We start from the raw sequence: 22,215 nt of genomic DNA, 5'->3' as shown, positions 1-22,215 counted from the left end.
TTATCATAATACACTAAATAAAATCAGATGATTTTTAGGTGGCAGTATCGAGCATTGACAAGTTCTTGGCTTCAAGCAGCTGTTAAGTCCTTTTGATTGTTTTAAGTCTCAAATTAGATAGATTCAACTATCTCTGTTATTTTCATTCTTGATGGCATAGAAATTCACCTCACATCTACCTAAAACATGAGCAGAGCTTTTGGGGCCCGTTGAACCCATCTACAATTTAATTTAGCTCTCCCTTCTCGAGCATGTCTCTACCAGGTAGTCAGCCAGGTTCTGTTTGGAGTCTTGGTGATAGGGAGCTTCACAAAGCAATCTAGTCAATATGAAAGCTTCAGCAGCCCTTTCGTATACTAAAACCAAAGTTCTCTTCCTGTAACTTCCATCTAGTGTTTCCAGCAATATAAGGCACAGAGTAGGCTTTCAGGTACTCGATCTGCATTTGTTGATGAACAAAAAGACTGAACAATTCTAGTTCTGACTTTTAAAGCTACAGAGTATAGTTGTTTCCTTATGTAGTCCAGGTTATCCTCTTGTCTTACATAAATCTTTTCCTTTTCAGGATCAATATTGCAATTTCCTTCATTTGTTCCTTAAGCAACATGAATTTCCGATGTTTTGTCTATCCATTACTCTTCTCTGAGTGTGCTTATGTTGATCAGTAGAACTCTTCAAATGTGGTCCCGTTGAACCCAACATAATACCCCATATGGGATCAGCTCTGAGTAGGGTAGAAACCCTGAATCTCTTCTCTTAGCCTGGACATTCCACTTGACATATCGTCTAACCCAAAAAGGTATTCCTTAGGGCAATCCTTTCCTGTCTGTTTCTGAGTAGAGACATTTCATCCCGGGCAAGATCTCTGATTGGCACATATTCTGTTCTGGGGGAAGGATTACTTCCTTGAATTTCCAGGATATGGAGGGGGTGGAGAACGCTGTGCTGGGGTCGGGGAGTACGGAGGGGGCAAGTCTGCACAGTGTTCCATCTCATGGTCGTAACTGTAGGGGGGTGGTGCCACTGGAAAAGAAAAGGAGAAGGGCATCAGGCATTTAGCAATAATTGAGTGTCCACTATATTTGAGCCACTAGGCTGGGTACTTTGGGGGAGGACATAAGTTTTGCTTTCAGTAATCATAGTTTTATCAGGCTGGCGACACACATGTATGGAAGGGCAAGTGCTATAAAAAGTGGTGCCGTTGGCCAAAGTATTTAGAATTGGTGGCTTAGGGCAAGTTTCTTGGAAAGATGATATAGAAGGGGCAGACAGAGAAGGGGCTAAAGGATGATTCAATTTGAGCAAAAGCACCAAAGCAAGAGAGAACTTTTGTTCAAAGCAAAAGATACATGGAGGAGAGAAACGGGAAAAGATGTTGAGGAATCTGATTGTATCACCATCATGGTGGGCTTTTACAAAATTCTAATTTAAATGGATAACTAATAAGAACCTGCTGTATAAAATAAATAAAATAAAATTCAAAAAAAAATCTAATTTATTTTTTTTTAATTTCATACAATTTTATGGACCTCCCTAGCAGTCCAGTGGTTAAGACTCCGTGCTTCCAATGCAGGGGGCATGGGTTCCACCCCTGGTCAGGGAACTAAGATCCTTCATGCTGTGTGGCACAACCAAAAAAATGTTTTTTCATATCATTTTTAAAGGTTACACTCCATTTACACTTATTACAAAATATTGGCTATATTCCCATGTTGTATAACATAGGGGTCAGGGGAGTGGGGGGTACAGACTATTGGGTGTAAGATAGGCTACATGGACATTGCACTTTGAATATCACATAAGGAGTGTGTGATATGCAGCCATCAGAGATTTTTTGAATATGCTAGTGAATATGCTTTAGGAAGGTGACTCTTTCGGCAGTATGGATTCAGGTGGAGCAAAGAACAGGTGAGATGATGTAGTAGCATATGTGAGGGATGATAAAGGACTCATGGAAGTTGGGGGTGGGGATTATAGGAGCCCTTGAGCAGCTGAGTGCTTAAGTGATGACTGGGTAGGTGGAAAAGGGGTCGAGGGTAAGAAGGTGTCGAGGTATCGGGTACCTGGTACTGGGCTCCTGTAACTTGGAGGGTCATGGAGCCATTAGAGAAATAAGAAAAAAAAGGAGGACAAGCAGGTTTAGAAATGGGGATGGAGAATTTAGTTTTCTAAATCTTATTAGAAAAAGTGTCTTTAATTTTTTACTGTACTATTATATGACAATGTGTTTTAAAATCACATTTAATACATTTGTTATGACTGTATATAGACAACTATTTTGTAGTGCTCTCCACCCCGTCTCCAGGGCTGGAAGAGAGGTACTCCTTGAGCACTCCATGTCTTTAAGAACCAAATCACTCGACAACATCTGAGCAACCTCTCAGCAACCCCTCTGATGATTTTCCAGTAATTGATTTATCATCAAGATTGTGATTCTAGTTGGAAATTGACATGTCTTAATTGCTTACTGTGAATGTAGCCTAAACCACAAGACTAGTGTTATAGTAATGCAAATAAACAGCCAAGCTTTTACTTCTAGAATGGAAGAAAAGAACAAGCAACATTTCAACAAACTTATTTCTAAAACGTCTTCTAAATTGTACTCTTACAATAAGATTATGATGGTATTCTGATCAATATGCATGTATAAACATAGGGCCTCACCCTATATGCAAACACAAAGTTTCTTCTGAATCTCTTTATTTAAAAAAAAACATTTAATTAATTTGTATTGGAGTATAGTTGATTTACAGTGCTGTGTTGGTTTCTGCTGTACAGCAAAGTGAATCAGTTATACATATACCCACTCTTTTTTAGATTCTTTTCCCATCTGTATCTCGTTAACTTGGCTCTCTCTACCAGGAGCTTGATGATTTAAACCAATTACTGATCTGCCTGTACTTAGGGATGTGAAGAAGCAGAATTGAGGCACCTGACACAAGAGAAAGATGGAGATACAGAACTGGGTGGGATGTCCTCTGAGGGATGCTCTGGTGAGCAAAGGCTTTGCAAGTCTCTCGTGGGCTGAGCAGGCCAAGGGCTCAGAGCAGAGGACACAGATCTGTGGAGAAGGCAGCTTCTCCACGGCTGCTTTAGACCTGGGGAGGCTGGCCTATTCCAAGCTTTGTTTTCTACAGCAAAATGGAATAACTCCTGCCAGAGTCTAAACACACATTCCCTCTGCATTATGCCTATTCCTTTGCTTCGTTATATCCAAGAGGACTGAGACAAAGAGATTTATAATAAACTTTATCCAAGGCAAGAAATGCAGCCTCCATGTAAAACAGGAAGTTACAGCTGGGTTCCCATTGAACTGTTTCTTATAAGCATTTGGGTTCTAAGCTGTTTTTATGATGAAGCTTTTCCTTGCCTCCCACTTGAGAAGCACACACCAGATGATTCTACAGATCGACTCTGCATCCTTCTCTGTCATGAAGCTGTGGTGTGTCTTTATGCTTCAGTAACAAAGCATTTATATTTTTCCATCTGCATATAAACTGCTGGAGGACATTTCAGGGAGATTCCCTATGGTTTATACAGCTGCATGTTGAGCATGAAAATCTAAGATATGAAACAGTGTTCTTTCATTCATGTAGCCTTTGTTATTTTGATAAGGTGATAATATAATGCTGAAAAGTGGTATTTGGAGGACTATATCCATCATGAAATAAACACGGCACATCTTTTATAGTACCAGCTGTGGGAAGACATTTCGAAATAATAATGGTGTAACTGTGGACTGTGCTATCTTTCTTACAGATAAAAATGTTTCACTAGGAAGTAAACTTTTCAGGGTATCAATTTTAGAATTCTTGATTAACCCTAAGAGGTTTTGTTCTCTCTTAAAGGTCAAATCATCTTTAAAAGATACATGGATGCAGCTGGAGATATGGTGCTTTTGAAATTCTTGCATAACCAATAATTCTAATTCTCTGACTTAAGTAGGGCAAATATGTCATTTATCATGTATGTCAATGTAGTTGTGTAGAATTTTGCAAAATTTAGGGATGCTATGAAATTCATAGGAGGAAGTTAATGTTTTTTTACCCACTCAGGATAACATCTCTAAAACAAATATAAAGGGAAGGTGCATGGTGTTAATAAAAATTGTACAACATTATATTAGAAAATGTGGAAATAGAGGAAAATCATCCATAATTCTGTCACCACAGTTTAACAAACAATATCTTTATATACTCCCTTCTAGTCACTTGTGTTTTTATATCCTTGTAGTTATGTAAAATAGTCTATGCTTTTTCACTCTGTATTGTAACAATCTTCTTCATTCTGCTGCATATTCTTCATGAACTCTATTGTTAACAGCTGTACATTATTCCACTTACCATTCACTTATTTTGAGATTAGCAATTTTTTATTATTATAAATAGTGGAGTGACAAATGTCTTTCTACATATAGACTTTTTATTACTTTGATTTAGTTTTTTAGAATAAAATTCCAGGAATCAACTAGCTGGCTATCATTTAATATTTTGGTAATTTAATAGTGAAAAAATCTCACTATTAAAATATCCCTTAATTTTACATTTCTTTGACAGTTTTACGTCTTGTTTATTATTTGTAATTCATATTTTGTGATTTTTTTGTTTGTTTTGAGCTGATAATTTACAAACTGGGATCTTAATTAGAATTAAGATACAATTAAGATAACAAGATATAAATATGTATACAAAGTTATTTATCTTTTCTATACCTTTCTAAAAATAACTTTGTCAAAATGATTAGCTATGGTATTTTTACCTTATTGACATCCTGAAGTTTAAAACTTGTATCTAAGAAAATATATGTGGGCTTTTCATCCTTTTTATCTCTTCTGTATTGTTTCCAAGTTTAAACATTTGTCTTTCAGATATCTGGTTCATAACCAATCTATTTTTGAGTTTTTCCATGTAAATTTATATATTTGGTGCTTCCTTACATCTGTTATTTTACATCAGAGTTTATTTTTTCTAAGTTTTAAATTTTGATTAAGCCAAAGTATTGAAGCGTTGCCTCTTAATCCTCACTTTTCACATTGTTTTGTATCTCTCCTTTAGAGTTTGTGAAATTTTAATCACTTGTTCTGTTCAATTACCAAGGCATAGCTTTTTTTACCAGAAACACCTGATTTTAATTATTATTGATTTTCAATGATTTTACTATCTGATAGAACAGGTGAAATTCATGACTTATTTTTTAACACTTTTTAAATTTATTTTTTCAGTTGAGATACAACTGACATAACATTGTGTAAGTTCAAGGGGTACAATGTATTGATTTGATACATTTATATATTGCAATATGATTACCACCTGTTAAATTAATTAAACAAGGAGGTTATTAGACTGAGGTGGCTCTAATGCCATGGTGTCTATGTAAGCAAACCAAAATCTAAGCTGCAAGTGCCTCAAAGTTATGAAATCAAAATGCTAAGGACAACCAATCACAAACAGCCAACTAGGCTTTAAGTTAAAGGAAATCAAATAATTTCCTTTTGTTGCTTCCATGCTTCCTCTGTATAAGGCAGGGCCCCCCTAACCACTTTGGGTTGGGTGCTGCCCCATTTTTGCTCAAATAAACTCTTCAAGATTTTAATATGCCTCAGTTTATCTTTTAACACATCTTAGCATTAGCTGACACTTCTATCACTCATGACTTATTTTAAAAGACAACTTCTACGAATGACCCAATTTCATTTCTTTTTATGGCTGGGTAATATTCCATTGTATATATGTACCACGTCTTCTTTATCCATTCATCTGTCAATGGACATTTAGGTTGATTCCATGTCCTGGCTATTGTAAATAGTGCTGCAATGAACATTGGGGTGCATGTATCTTTTGGAATTATGGTTTTCTCAGGGTATATGCCCAGTAGTGGGATTGCTGGGTCATATGATAGTTCTATTTTTAGTTTTTTAAGGAACCTGATGTGGATGAACCTAGAGTCTATCATACAGAGTGAAGTTAAGTCAGAAAGAGAAAAACAAATATCGTACACTAACGCATATATGTGGAATCTAGGAAAATGGTACAGATGAACGTGTTTGTAGGGCAGGAATAGAGACGTAGACATAGAGAATGGACATGTGGACACAGTGGGGAGAGGGGAGGGTGGGATGAATTGGCAGATTAGGTTTGACATAAATACACTGCCATGTGTAAAATAGATAGCTAGTGGGAACCTGCTGTATAGCACAGGGAGCTCAGCTTGGTGCTCCGTGATGACCTAGATGGGGGGATGGAGGGTGGAGGAGGGAGGTCCAAGAGGGAGGGATGTGTGTATGCGTATGGCTGATTCAGTTCACTGTGCAGCAGAAACTAACACAGCATTGTAAAGCAATTATACTCCAGAAAAAAAAAAAAAAAGGACAACTTCTAACATTATTACTAGGAGCAAACCTTCTCGTCACCCTCCCCCAAACCCCACTACTCACAATTCACCTGAACCCCACTCAGAGCAGAGGCCCACAGAGCTCCTGGCAGGTCCTCCACTGCCTGCCCCTCACCACACAGTACAGCCCTGTCCGTCTCTTCCTCTACAATGGCCCGAGATGCACCTCCGGAAAGGGTGACATCATTAGAACCTAGCGTCCCCCTTCCTCTCAGATAACATCAGGACACGTCCTGTCACGTTTACATCCCTCTGTTAGCATGAGAAGGACAAGCTCCTAGAGCACCCTTCAGTGTAGCTCTTTAGCTCTGGAAGGCTTTACATATCTAATCTAATTAATTTTCCCAAGTTTCCCCACCGCCTTCACTGTGCTCAGTGGAACACAAAATCTGTCATCAGAAGAGCCCTTTGTACCCTCACCCTCTTTTCATCCCTTTACATGTTACCCCAGCTCGGAATATAAGGAAGTTCTTCTCCAATTGTGTCTGTTTTCTCAGAGAAGTAACATCGGCTGAGAGAGAGAAAGGCTGAGGGTTGGGTTTTTTTCGAGCTTTGAGAAGAGAGAATACATGACACAGTTATCTCAGGGAGTGAAAGGGAGCATTTGCTTCACCTTTCTAATTTAATTAAAATCTGGTTTTCCATGAGAGGACAGCTTCCTCTGCAGCACTATTAAATCAGAGCTATCCTTTTTCTCTCCCACATCCTACATTTTATGGGACCAGGAGGTATGCAGGGTGTTCCCTGTGATTCAGCCATTTTTAAACAACTAATTTCCCTCTTTAAAAACCTGAGCTTGAAGTCTGTAAGTCTGTTTCTGTTTTGTAAATAAGTTTATTTGTACCATTTCTTTTTAGATTCCACATATCAGCGATATCATGTGATATTTCTCTTTCTCTGACTTACTTCAATCAGTATGACAATCTCTAGGTCCATCCGAAAGAACTTATGGTTACCAGGGGGGAAGGGTGGGGGGAAGGGATAGACAGGGAGTTTGGGATTGACATGCACACACTGCTATATTTAAAATAGATAACCAACAATGACCTACTGTATAGCATAGGAAACTCTGCTCAGTATTCTGTAACAACCGAAATGGGAAAAGAATTTGAAAAAGAATAGATACATGTATATGTATAACTGAATCACTTTGCTGTACACCTGAAACTAACATATTGTTAATCAACTATATTCCAATATAAAATTAAAAGTTAAAAAACAAAAACAAAAACCTGAGCTCTTTTGTAGCATATGCCATGAGATTCTGCTACTTTCTGCTCCTCCTTGTTATCCATAGCTGTGGTTCTCTCTACCCCAAAATCTCACTTATTGAAGTGCGGTACGCGGGCCTCTCACTGTTGTGGCCTCTCGCGTTGCGGAGCACAGGCTCCGGACGCGCAGGCTCAGCGGCCATGGCTCACGGGCCCAGCCGCTCCGCAGCATGTGGGATCTTCCAGGACCGGAGCACGAACCCTTGTCCGCTGCATCGGCAGGCAGACTCTCAACCACTGCGCCACCAGGGAAGCCCTCAGTTATTGAAATTTTAGTATCAAGCCCATTACTCTTCTCTGCATCACGACTTCTGTTATCATTCTAGGTGATTTCAACATCTACTTGCTGAAATAAATTTCTAGCTCCAGGATGGAGCCACTACTGCCTGGGTTGCCACATCAGCAAACTGAAGCTTAGGTAACTTTCACGTCATTGAAAAGCTCCGCTTAATGAGAAACTCAGTATATCCAGTCTACTAATCCCCAAACGCCAAGCCAACTATACTTAACTTCCTGGTTCCTTCTCACCCCAAACAAGGCTGCCTCTGTGGCCCCAGCCAATCAGATAGTTTCTATTTTTCTCTTCTTCGTTCTTTATTCTTCACCTTATAAAAGCTTCCTGCCTTCTGTCCATTTTACTGTTCTCCCCATGAAGACTTTTTGATTCATGAAGTTTGCATCACCTAAATTGTCTTCTTTAATCCGTTTTTAACACATGTAACCCTGCCTCTCAGTCCTTTGAGCCTTTTGCCTTCAAAAATCTTTTTCTCACCCTTACTGTAACCAATTATGGTACCATTTTGTAAATATGACCACCCACTTATCTTTCTAGAATATACATCCCAATACATCTTGGACCTCACCTGGATTTCTGATTTACTGATGGCATTAAAAAAAATTATTTAAACTGATGTCACCTCTTTCCTGTCTTCATGTCTTTCTACATTCAGCTTAGATTTATGGTCCATCACAAAAATTATTCCTGTGCATCTATCATCAACTTTCTCATCTCTTTCTCTCCCCATTGCTTCACAAAGCTCCAGTCCAGCATTTTGGCTACCCCAGATCTGTATCTAGGAGCTTAATATGCTTAGAGCAAAATGCACAGTCATGCTGTCTCATTTCACTTCAAATGCATGACCATATTCTTAAGTGTGGAGGCCCTTGGCATTGCTTGGAAATTGCGCATTAGGCATTTCACCACCCCTCCATTCTCTGAGATTACTGTTTCATGCTTTTTTCTTTCTCTTTAGCTACAAACACCTCCTCAAGCCGCTTGCAGCCTAAGACTTGCTTCTTATTTCACTAAAAAATAGATACAATCAGAAGAGACCATCCTCATATCACCAAATCCTTTGAGTGCATGAGTCTTCATGTTCAATGTGGTTGCCCTCAATTGTGAATTCAATTATGCAAATGGAGATTGGATTCCTTTTTTTTTTAATAAATAAATTTATTTATTTATTTATTTACTTTTGGCTGTGTTGGGTCTTCATTGCTGCACGCGGGCTTTCTCTAGTTGTGGTGAGCGGGGACTACTCTTCGTTGTGGTGTGCAGGCTTCTCATTGCAGTGGCTTCTCTTGTTGCAGAGCACGGGCTCTAGGTGCTCAGTAGTTGTGGCTCGTGGGCTGTAGAGCACAGGCTCAGTATTTGTGGTGCAAGGGCTTAATTTCTCCGTGCATGTGGGGTCTTCCTGGCCCAGGGCTTGAACCCGTGTCCCCTGCATTGGCAGGGGGATTCTTAACTACTGCGCCACCAGGGAAGCCCCTTGGTTTCTTAATGAAATATTTCCAAGAGATTTTAAAGAATACAAGCCAGCTATTTTATAGAATGTTCCTCAGCTTGGGTTTGTCAGATAATTTCTCATGTTAAGATTCAGGCTATGAGCTTCCAGCCAGAACACTACACATGTGAAATTGTATGATCTTCAAAGTAACACCCAAAGGTGCAAGATGTACATCTGTCCCTCTTTGTTGATATTAATTTTTACTTCTTCGTCAAGATGTTGTCTGGTTTCTCCACTATGTAGTCACTATTATTCTCCTTGTAACTAATGAGAAATCTGGAGGTAGACAGGTTGAGAGTATGCAAATATCCTCTTCCTCAGCAATGTGTCCCCCAAATTTAGCATCAATTGATGAATCTTGTTCTAAATTTTTCTTATGATGGTTTTAAATGATGATTTTTTTTACAGTTCCACAACTTCTTTCTACCTGCATCTTTTGGCATTTTTCTGTTATCAAGAAACTCAGATCCTCCTTCATTGTTTATCTACCTATCTGTCTATCTATCTAAATTCATCATCATCATCATCTATCTGTCTATTTGCCTATCTATATTGTCTATCTATCATCTATCAATCAATCAATCTATCATCTACCTACCTACCTACCTACCTACCATTAGGGACTCAGTAATGTACTTCATGGCATTTGATTTTTATATCTTTGCCAGGCCTTTTCTTCTGTTTTTTCTGCGTTATTTTCCTTCAGATGTGTGTCATCCAAACCCATTTTTAAAAAAGAGTTAATATAATCACTTTCTTTTGTTTATACTGAAGTTCTGGAAAGTAGGGGAAACGTAAGACTTGACAAATAATTCTTGTTTTCACACTGATGGTTTTAAAAATAGTTGTCATTAAACAGGACACAGTTCATGCCACCCAACATGGCAGGAGTAAAAAACTATTTCAGATGGTCACTGTCCAACACTAGGTTGGGTGTGGCATATTACCTGTTCTTGGTAATCTACTCCCAGTGCAGAGTCATGTTTGCTGTAGGGTTCCCCACTGAGTGCTTTCACCAAGGGATGAGATAACCTTGACTAAATTATTTTCTACCCATTTATGTGGCCTTCAGGCTGTAGGACTATTCAATAACTTGAGTGATTATTCAATTAGCACAGGGTTAATTAATTAATGTGGGTAAAATTATTTTTTATTTCCATAGATGAAAGATTTTGAAAAGCAGTCAGTACTACTCTGTGTTATTTCCTGATCCTTTAAGTAAAAGCTTAATTAGGGACTTTGAGAAGGAAATGAGAAATAATCAAGCAAATCATGTTTTTGATGACCTAGTCTTTTGCAGTGAAAATGTTTCCATCATAAGGTTTATGATGTTTGTGCATTATTCAGTTCCCAGAACAATGCATTTACTGAAAATGCAACATGGTGCTGTGATCTGCCAGTATAAATAATGCTACTAGGGCTTCCCTGGTGGCTCAGTGGTTGAGAGTCCGCTTGCCGATGCAGGGGACACGGGTTCGTGCCCCGGTCCGGGAAGATTCCACAGGCCGTGGAGCTGCTGGGCCCGTGAGCCATGGCCGCAGAGCCTGTGCTCCGCAACGGGAGAGGCCACAACAGTGAGAGGCCCGCGTACCACAAAATAATAATAATAATAATAATAATAATAATAATGCTACTAAAGTTTTTGAAAACCTGTTTACATGCATGAAATAGAAACCTCAGACTCCAGAAAACACATTAAAATATTTTGCATTTTCTAGTCTAGTTTTATAAAAATATTTAAAAAATTAATTTTAACTACACTTTTTGATCAAGAAAAGTGAATCTGGAGCATTATGTACAGATTGCTTCTCCTCATCTTCTCTCCAATTAATGTCTCTGTCAGACTCTCCTCTTCTTCTCTTGGGTTATGGATTGGCCAGGTGAAAATAGGGAGATCAGAAGAATAAAAAATAACTCCCCCGAATTTTTCCTTATACCATAGTTTTAACATTGTTATACTAACCCTAACGATATTCTTGGTAAGTTGGAAAGATTCAAAATAGTGAATTGCTTTTGTAGTGAGTAAAAGCTATACATTCCAGGGTGGAATTGAAGGTAAAATTTCTAGGCATTGATATAATTAAATCAGATTTTGTCATGATATTCATTTGTTCAGCCATGTCTGCTGAGTGCCCGTTACATGCCAGTTCCAGTCTTGTATGCTTAGGATTGAGTGGTGAATAAAATTGACAACAATCCCTGCCTCATGGAGCTAATGTTCCAGAAAGTGGGGATAGACAATAAATAATAAACTTAACCACTAGGTGAACAATGTGGTATCTTAGAAGATTAAAAGAAGCACTCTGGACAAAAAGTAGAGTAAGGAGGATTGGGATGCTATGGGGGAGGGACACATTACAATCTTAAGTAGGGAGATCAGGGAAGGCCTCATTCAGAAAGTGACCTTTGACAAAGACTTGAATTAAGTGAGAGAGTCAGTGTTCTAGGCAAACCTAGATGGGAGTGTGCCCTGTATCTTCAGCACAGCAAGGAAAAAGTATGAGTGGAGCCAGGTGGCAAGAGGGTGAGTAGAAGGAAGTGAGGTCAGAGAAATAAAAAAGAGGGACCAATTCATGCATTGCCTTGCAGGCCTTGGTAAAGAATTTGTCTTTTACTTTGGATAAAATGAGAAACCACTGGCTTTAAGTCTTCCCCTGGGGGAAATGGGGAACCGCTGGAAAATTTTGAGCAGAGAAGTGATATGATTTGACATTTAATCATCTTAAATGTGTTCAGTTTGCTACTGTGTTTGGAATAGACCCCTGGGAGGCACGAGTGGATGCTGGCAGAGCAGTTAGGATGTTTTCACAGGAATGAGTAGGAGAGCTGATGGTGGCTCCCACCAGAGAAGGAACAGTGGGAAGTAGTCAGATACTCTTATATTTTGAAGATAGAGCTGAGAAGTGTTCCTGTTAGATTGCGTGTAGATGTCAAGGAAAGAGAGGAGTCCAGGATGACGCCAAGGTCTTTGGCCTGAGCTGCTGGGAGGCTGGAGATGCCATCAACTGAGATGGTGAATGGTGAGTGGAGGAGGCTTTGGGGGGATGTTTGGAAGTACAGCTTTAGACATGTGAAATTTGAGATATATCAGTTAGACATCCGAGTGTAGATGTTCAACTGGCAGTGGGATCAAATGAGTCTGAAATTCAGGAAAGAGGTTTGGAAAGGAGATATATAACGTTGGAAGGCATTTAGCATGTAAAGGGTACTTAATACCATGAGGCCAAATGATAGAACCAAAGAAGTGAGTGTTGATACAGGATGGAAGAAGACACAAGAGTGAGCCTGGAAGCAGTCTAACATGGAGATATTGGAGAAGAGGGAGAATGGACAAAAGAGGACAGGGAAAATGACCATGCTCACACTCATCTGAAATTTGCTCCCTCAAGCTGAAGATGGTAGGGAAAAAGTTAAGAGAGGAGAGACATTACTAGGGAATTGATACTCAGGGCAGACTGGACGTAGAAGCTACCTTATTCCTTTCCTATAGAGGCTGAGAGAGAGGACATGAGTATGGATAGAAAATTATCTTCCTAAGGATTTGTTAAATTTAGAACTTGACTCCTTTTTATATATCAAATTATATATATACAGGTTGACTTAAAAATGCTATTGAAATCAAGGCAAAATGCAGCACTTTGTTTATGTGTTCAATATATTTATATGTGTAAATTCTCAAGAAATACTTGTCAAATTATTAATAAATTACCTTTTTGCTGATAATTTTACTATTATGTTAAGACTGTTTTCTTTGCATAAGGGGGACACATAAAAACTTTCTTCAATACTTTTTCTCAAGACATACATACCTATTGAATCAGATGCCAGTTAATTCAGCCATGTAACTTATTCTTTCTCTATAATTATTTGTCAGAACTCACTAGGAAATAGACACAGTGGGTGTGAATTGTCTATTCCTCTTCACTATGGCTGATTGGCAACTGTAGTCAGTAAGACAACCACTGAAAATATGAATGTATTCAAATAGGAGGTAGATTTTATTATGTGGATCTAAGTAATCTCCATTGAAAGTTAGAGCTTCAATCTACATTAATTTAGAAATATCCTACATACTTGGAGATTATTCCAGTGAGAGTCTTCTACCCCAGGAGGACAGCATAACTAACAAATCTGACTCTTCCTTCAGAAAGAGTAAGCAGTTTTGCTTACCAGGGTAGGAGGAGATGGCATTGATGTGGGTGGTCCTGATGACACCCACCCGTGTCCCACGGTTGTTTTTCATGCACATGCAGATACATATGGCAATTCCAGCAATGACCCCCATGATGAATACGATTCCAAATACTATGCCAGCAATTGCTGTGCCCCTAAAAAGGAAAAGCGAAAGTACATTTATTGAAAAGGCTCATAAAGATTCCTCAGCCTTTCAACTGTAGTTCCATGACAACATGACAAGTGCCCCTTTAAATATGTTCTTAAGGATAATGTTAAAAAAGACTCATGTTGGGCTTCCCTGGTGGCGCAGTGGTTGAGAATCTGCCTGCCAGTGCAGGGGATACGGGTTCGAGCCCTGGTCTGGGAAGATCCCACATGCTGCAGAGCAACTGGACCTGTCAGCCACAACTACTGAGCCTGTGCGTCCGGAGCCTGTGCTCTGCAACAAGAGAGGCCGTGACAGTAAGAGGCCCGCGCACCGTGATGAAGAGTGGCCCCCGCTTGTCACAAATAGAGAAAGCCCTCGCACAGAAACGAAGACCCAACACAGCCAAAAATAAATAAATAAATTTATATAAAAAAAAAAGACTCATGTTTTTCAGTTCTTGAAACCATTCCATAAGTTAATTTCCTTTGCAACATTTTCTCTGTTTCTCTTTCTGAAAGCCATTCTGAAATAAACCTCTGAGCCTCCTGGATAACTTCTCTAATTTTTCCTGTCTCTGTTTTCTTGAACTACTTTCCAGGGAACTTCATTGACTTTATCTTCCAAACTTTTATTGAACTTTTAAATTTCAGCTATCATATTTTTAACTTCCACGTGCTCTATCTTATCCTTTATTGCAACACCTGTTTTATAGTGTCCTTTTTCTGCTTTTATGGATGTAATTTCTTCTATTAATCTCTAACAGTACTCATGACATATTCTTTGAAACTTTATCTGTTTTTTGTGTTTCCTCTGTCCTGTCTAGGCTCCTTCTTATTGATTGTTTACTTTAATCTGTTTCATGTTTGACATTTTCCTTAAATGTCTGGTGATCCCTGAATCTATTCCTATGTAATAAGCTGCTATTTAGTAATAGCTGGTTGGGAGTTCAGTGTGCAAAGCTAGCATTGGACAAGTAAACCCTGCAGTAGAGGATCAACTGAGGCCAGTTCGCATAGTTTTGTTTTTCTTTGTAGCTGTTTATTTTTACTCCTTAAAAGGATCCTCCAGTTTCATACTTGGGGAATATGAACTGGGCTGCCAATTTCCTGGAGCCTGGGGTTTTATCCATAAGGGTATGGACTTTCACAAAATCCTCCTGCTTTCAGCTCAGAGACTCAGTCTCATTCTGCTGTGACAGAGGAGGCTTTCAGGTTAAGTCTTCAGTAACAAAATCTTTGTGGTTTAAAAGCATGACTTCTAAAGCCAGACTGCCATGGTTCCAACTGTAGCTGGGTAACCTCGGGCAAGTTGCTCAATGCCCCAGTTTGCTTCTTAATGAAATAAAGGTCAGCTTGGTGCTTATCTGACTCTCCTCCCAAATTTAATGTTATGAAATAACTGTGCTCCTAGATTCATTTGCCACATAAATAAGTTCCTGTTCTCAAGTGCTATATGAACATCTATCGTGTACTTTTCTAGGACAGGTTCTCTCTCATCCCAAGGCCTTGGGACTAGATGTGTCTTGTAAGTCAGGAATGTTCAGATTTTGAAAAGGGTACATGCATATACTGTATATTATATGATATTCCCAGGGCCAACATCCTGAGCATAACACATGTACATTTCTGCAGTAAAGGTAGGAATATTAACACTCGTGTATTACATAGAAGCTATAAAAAAAGCCCCAGGTTCATTCAGGTTCAGTCCTGCCACCAATTGAGTTGTATAAAACCTTTACTTTTCAGAGTTTTTGAGGACTTCAGAATTGCAGATAAGGGACTGTGAACGTATATTTATACAATTCAGAAGAAATCTTCTCTCTCTGACTTTTCCCTACTCACTTAAAAAAACAGAATACATTCTGTTTTTGCATTATGCATTCCAATAGACTCCTTTAAAATATTCCCACATGCATTTTAACTTTGTTAGTAAATTATGAAAGTAGAACGTGAGACATATTTGGATGGGCTGCTATTAGCAATTAAAGAATGGCAGAGTCTAGCAGTTCAATAGATATGTCTTTTCAAGAAAAAAGATTTATCAAAGGTGGTAACTTGAAATTAAAAAGAACTAAAAGTAATCTGCAAACTTCTTTTTTATTGTAATTTTCAGGTCTAAATAAGACTAAATTGGAGGACTTAATTTATGTTCCAGAAATAATCGATGGTCTAATTATTCAGGTGTAGAGTTTCCAAAGTATGTGTTATGGAAGTTATCAATTTGGGACATATTTATATTCATTAATTCCTTTTTAAATAGAGAAAAGTAAAAAATCAGTCACATTTTGTTTTCCTGTTGGCAGCTTCAGCAAAAGTACCTGCCCTTGAGGTCAATAATGAGGTTGCAACTAATGTGTTAAATGAGGTTTTTGATTAAATCATGATTTTCATGTCCTTGATCCTTTGATACCCATTAGCAATTGTAAATTAGTTATTTAAGACATGGCAAGTATAAAATTTATAACATTATTTAGCCTGTTATTAATTTAAAAAATAAGTAGTCATCTTCCAGTATATAAATAATTTGGTTTAGTCAACTGTTGGAAAGAGAGAAGCTATTAAGTTGAGAAATTTGGCATCATAAAATCCTTGAAAAGATTTATTCAGGGAATGTATTTTTTTTTGGAAAGAATGCATTACAAGGTTTGCATATTTTCTCTTCTCTAAACTTCTATTTTGAAATAATTATAGATTCAGAGAGGTCCTGTGTATCCTTCACCCAGTTTCCCCCAATGGTTACATCTTAGGTAACTAAAGTACAACATTAAAACCAGGAAATTGGCATTGGTATAAAGTGTGTGTACAGTTCTATGTCATTTTAACACATACATAGATCCATGCAACCAGTTCAGCAAGCAAGGTACCATACCATCACCCCAAAATATTTCCCTGGGCTCCTCCTTTACAGTCATATCCAACCTCTACCACCATCAATAACCCCTGACACCATTCATCTGTTCTCCATTTCTATAACTTTGTCATTTCAAGAATGTTATACAAATGGAATCACATAGTACATGACTTTCTGAAATGCTCTTTTTTCGCTCAGCATTATGTCCTTGGAAGCCATACTGGCTTTTCTGTATAGCAATACATTCCTTTTTATTACTGTGTAGTATTCCATGGTATAGATATAACACCAGACCTGAAAATTACAATAAAAAAAGAAGTTTCCAGATTACTTTCAGTTTTTTTAATTTCAAGTTATCACCTTTGATAAATCTTTTTTTCTTTTTTCTTTGTTTAACCATTACTTCTTATAGGACATTCTGTTTACTTCCAGTTTTGGTTTTTCCATTTATAAAGCTGCGATGAACAATCATGTACTGGTTTTTATGTGGACATAAGTATTCATTTCTCTGGAATAAATGCCCAGGAGTAGGATTGCTAGGATATATAAGCATATGTTCTATTTTAAAAGAGATTGCCAAACTATTTTCCAGAGTGACTGTACTATTTTACATTCCCACCAGCAGTATAGGAGAGATCCAGTTTCTATACATCCTTGTCAGCATTTGATATTGTCGTTATTGTTTATTTTAGCTGTTTTAATGGGTGCATAGTGATTTCACTTTGTAATATTAATTTACATTTACCTTAAGCTAGTGAACATTTTTCATGAACTGATTTGCCGTTTATATGTCTTCTTCAGTGAAATGTCTCATATCTTTTACTCATGTTCTAATTGAATTATTTGTGTTTTTACTGTTGAACTTTTGAGAGTTCTTTGTAAATTCTAGATATGACTCCCTTATCATATAAGTAGTTTGTAAATATTTTCTCCCAGCCTGTAGCTTGTCTTTTCATCCTCTTAACAGTCTTTTGCAAGAGTAAAAGTTTTTCATTTTAATGAAGTCCAACTTATCAATTTTTTCTTTTATGAATTGTGCTTTTTTGTCATGTCTAAGAACTCTTCACCAACCCCTAGTTTCTGAAGGTTTTCTCCTATGTTTCCTTCTAAAAGATTTATAGTTTTATGTTTGACATTTAAATCTATCATCCACTTTGACTTAATTTTGTATATGGTGTCAGGTTTAGAGCGAGTTTCATTTATTTTGCCCATTGATAGCCAACTGCTCTGGCACATTTATTGAAGACACTATCCTTCTTTCATTGCACTGCTTTTGCACCTTTGTCAAAAATCAGCTGGCCATGCTGTCTGGGAGTATTTTTGGGTTCTGTATATTTTCTTGTTGTTGGATAGGGTGTTTTATAAATGTTGAGTAGATTCTGTTGGTTGATGATATTGTTCAGTTCTGCTATATCCTGTTGATTTTCTATCTAGTTTTACTAATTGTTGGTGAGGGATGCTGAAGTTTCCAACTATAATTTTGGATTTGTTTGTTTCTTCTTTCAGTTCTATCAGTATTGTTCCATATATTTTGCAGCTTTTCTGTTCTGTCTAGGCTCTGCACTTGACCTGTGCTGATAGGCATTGGGATGAGGCTGTATTTTTTTTTTTCTTATGGTGTTTGGTTATATTAAAATTAGTTAAATTGTTACTGTCTCAAAGTTTTCTGTTTTGCTAGGCTGTCTCTTTCTGGGGACTTTGGCTGCAGAGATCAGGCCTTTGTTGGGGTTTTTATTGTCTGCTCCTATTGGTGCTTATGGGTTGCCAGCTTCTTTATCTACAAACCTGGGGGAAATGAGGCAAAAAGAAAACCCAGGGAGCTCACTGTCATGTCATGTTGTTCTTCAGCCCATGAAGTTCCTAGCTGCTCTGCCTTCTTCTCTTCACCTTTCAGAATTTTCTTGTTTGTTTTATAGATAATATTTAGGGTTTTAAAGTTGTACACAGAGGGAGGAATAGGGAAATGTACATCTACTCTGAAAAAATAAAATATTGCAATAAATGGTATTGTTTAAAATTGTAAAGTGATTTTTAAAGCATAATATAAAAACATTTTCATAGAAGAGATAAAAAATGTGATGAATATCCTTAAAAATATAGTTGGGTTTTTAGGGAAAAACATTGCCATTGATCTACATATATATATATCTCCTATGATTTTGAACCTTTTCCTATACGTATTAAAAGTGCTCAAAAATCTTTAATAAATACACAAATTAAGCTAACCTTAGCCACAATTATTAAACTGTTAGGAACTATCACGCACAAAATTCTTCCTCTGTAATGAAAGTATTTCCTAAAGGCATGTGTATTCAAATGAAACCTGAAAGGGCATTTCTGTTGGGAGAAGAACGAAATATAACTTCTTTTTGGTGTTGTTAATTCTTTCTTTTTTAACTTCTGATATTTTGGACTATAAAGCATAATTCATGTAAATGTATATGCAAAGAGAAATTTCTGTTTTCAGGAGGCTACTGCAACACCTTTTATGAATTCTACAATTTCACAAGTAATTATCTTTTTGTGCCTTTAATAATTTTGTGTGAGCTCAGTTCTAAACAAAAGCATTTAGGTTTTTGGTTACATACAAGAATCACCAGGCAAAAAATCCAAGGTTATATAAACAAATTATTCTTTTAAACTATCCATTATAATTATTTATTATAGTGAATGACTTTTTTCGATCAATTTTTAGTCCAAGAGTAGGCAGTCTATGGCCATGGGCCAAATGGGGCCCACAAGTTGTTTCAGTAAATAAGGTTTAATCGGAACAAAGCCAAACACATTTGTTTACCTGTTGTTTGACTGCTTTGGTGCTATAATGTCAAAGATGAGTAGTTGTGACAGAGACCACATGGTCACAAAGCCTAAAATATTTACCATCTTGCTCTTTGTAGAAAAAGTACTGAACTCTGATTTATTTCACTTGTGAATAAATTAATGCTGCCTTTCCCTAGATGACGTTTTCTAAAACATGATGTCAGTAATGATATTGTAACAAAGCAAGTGGTAGCACAGGCCAGACAATTTGTACTGAAAAATCTAACATTTAATGGTATTTGGAAGCTCTTTTAATTCCATTAATCAGAAACTCACAAGAGTTGCAAGGTCTGAATATTCTTTTTGATTACCACTACTAATGTTGTTTACTCTAGTATATTTCTGATGCTATTTCAATACAAAAATTACTCATGTTTTGTGGTATAGTGAAAATAAATATTTAGTCTTTGCCCCAAGATCCTGGCACAAAGCTTTTAAAACCCTTAGAATCTCTGAAGTGATTAAAGTGTCTTTTGTATGCTAATGAGATGACTGGTGGTTGGGGGGCCCTAGATAACTTTAACAGGGGCACTGGTCTCCAGAAAGACCAAAGCATAATTAGAGGGTTGGAACTTTTCCCACTTCTGACCTCCAGAGATGGGGGCAGGGCTGGAGGCTGAGTTAATCACCAATGGTCAGTGAGTTAATCATCAATGGTCAGTGATTTAATCAATCATGCCTACACAAGGATAGCACCGTAAAAACCCCTACATGATGGGGTTCAGAGAACTTCCAGGTTGATGGACACATCATGGTGCCCAGAGAGTGGAGCATAGAGAGGGAGCATAGAGTAGAGCATGGAGAGGGCATAGCAGGTCTGAAAGCTCCATGCCCCTCCCCACATACATTGCCCTATGTATCGCTTCCACTTGACTGTTCCTGAGTTGTATCTTTTATAATCAACTGGTAATAGTAAGTAAAGCATTTTTCTGAGTCCTATGAGTTGTTCTAACAATTAGTCAAACCTGAAGGAAGGGGTTGGGGGGATCCCTGACTTTGCAGTCAAGTTGCATGGATGGGTGTATAACCTGGGGACTCAGTACTTGTGACTGGCATCCTAAATAAGGGCAGGCTTATGGGACCGAACCGTTACACCTGTGGAGTCTGACACTCACTCCAGGTAGTGTGCATCAGAATTAAATTGAACTGTAGGACACCCAGCTGATATGAGGATTGGTTGGTGTCAAGAGGAAAGACACCCCACAGGCTTTCTTCTCTGTTCTCCAAAAGTCTTTGTGGACACATCTAAGTATCAGTGTGTATGGTTTAGCTCCATGGATGGTTTTTGACCATTTGCAGATAATAAAAAAATTTGGAACAAAATTATGGATTGAAATGTGTACCAAAATGAGACTTTATAATCAAGATATTAAATGTAGTGGCTTTAATATACAATGAACCCGGGGTTTATAACAAGGCTCAGAGACAATATTTTTCATTCCATAAATAGCTTTTCATAAGTAAAAATGATTCTGATAATGTTGCAATTTTTACAATAATATTTACAACACATTTTAACCTTGGTACTGCTATACAGCAACTTAAAAATACAGATACCTTGACATGGTTTTACTATTAATTGATGTTTAAGGTAAAGAGTAAATATGCAAAGAATGCCATTAGATTATTTCTGTTCTTTCTCTGACATGACCAATTTATAAATGCATTTTATACAAAGGACTTATGAATATTCCATGCAATAATTTAATAACATATCTCTATTAAATAGGATAAAAGGGCCACAGAGATATTTGATGCCTACATAAGATGCAGGAAGAATTATAGAATATTTCCATTAGGAGAAACTTTTCAAATGAACATAAGAGTTTTTAAGAAGTACATTAAGTGAGAAAACTTTTAGAAGAGAATTTTCTGGAATAACTGCCTACAATTTCAAAAGAATAAACTTAAAATGAGTTCATTTACTATTAGAATGAAAAATAAGTCATAAATACAGCAAAAGCATTTTATCTATTAAAGAGGAAATATTAAATAATTCTATATATTTATAATAATCCATAAGTGATTAATTAAAGCAATGAAAAAATATCATTTCAACTGTAGGGCTGAAAGGAAAAAGCACACATGAGAAAAATAAAACTTGGCAAAATTCTTCTTCAGACTCTTTCATTAGCTCAATAATTGTTCTTTCAGCCAGTGCATTAAAATATGTAATACAATATTTTCATGCTCAAAATCTTCAAAACCCATATTTTATTCTACACCTATTCACAATTTATAAAGTCTATAACTTTAGCAAAACTCTTACGGGCTTAATTTAAAAATGATGCATTTTCCTCGTTGTTGCTTTAATAAATCAATACAGAAGAGTAAGAATAGAAAAACAAGCTCAATGGAGTATGGTTTTCAATATGGAGAGTATTTAGTTCCTTCACTTTAATGAATAATAGTAGGTCCCCAGAACTAAATATATCTATTTCTGTATCTATCTTTGAATCTGTATCTATCTCTACCTATTTATATACATATACATTTATATATATATCAAATACGATGACTATAACTTCAAGTGGTTAAATTATTGCTAAATATTGTTACAATTCAACGTGTTAAATGCTTATGAAGAGTAGAAACACCAATCCATGTAATTTTCCCAATAAGTCTATATTACTTGCAAAAAAATCCTGTAAAATTCAGATACGTTAAAGATGTTTATTTTGCCTTTTTTTTTTTTTTTCATTTTAGTCCTTCTCTCTAATAACATCATTCAACATATCTTCCTTCTTGGGGCTTTATAGGTAACTTTTCTGTA

The 22,215-nt window shown here is 37.1% G+C and overlaps 1 protein-coding gene across 1 annotated transcript in view; it reads right to left on the bottom strand.

The window, feature by feature from the left end:
* Positions 1-277: 277 nt before the first annotated feature.
* CYYR1 (cysteine and tyrosine rich 1) overlaps positions 278-22,215 on the bottom strand; it is a gene marked incomplete at its 5' end in the record, with an annotated part of 103,972 nt that continues 82,034 nt past the window's right edge. Inside the window, 2 exons of the mRNA XM_082839491.1 lie at positions 278-1,023; positions 13,619-13,776. Coding sequence (XP_082695617.1) covers positions 899-1,023; positions 13,619-13,776 — 283 coding nt within the window. The 3' untranslated portion in view covers positions 278-898. The remainder of the gene's footprint in view (positions 1,024-13,618; positions 13,777-22,215) is intronic.

Source organism: Leucopleurus acutus (genome assembly GCF_964270905.1).
Source record: "Leucopleurus acutus genome assembly, chromosome: 5".
Classification (NCBI taxonomy): domain Eukaryota; kingdom Metazoa; phylum Chordata; class Mammalia; order Artiodactyla; family Delphinidae; genus Leucopleurus; species Leucopleurus acutus.
Note: the sequence above shows the minus strand (reverse complement) of the source record. Positions and strands in the feature narration are given on the sequence as shown.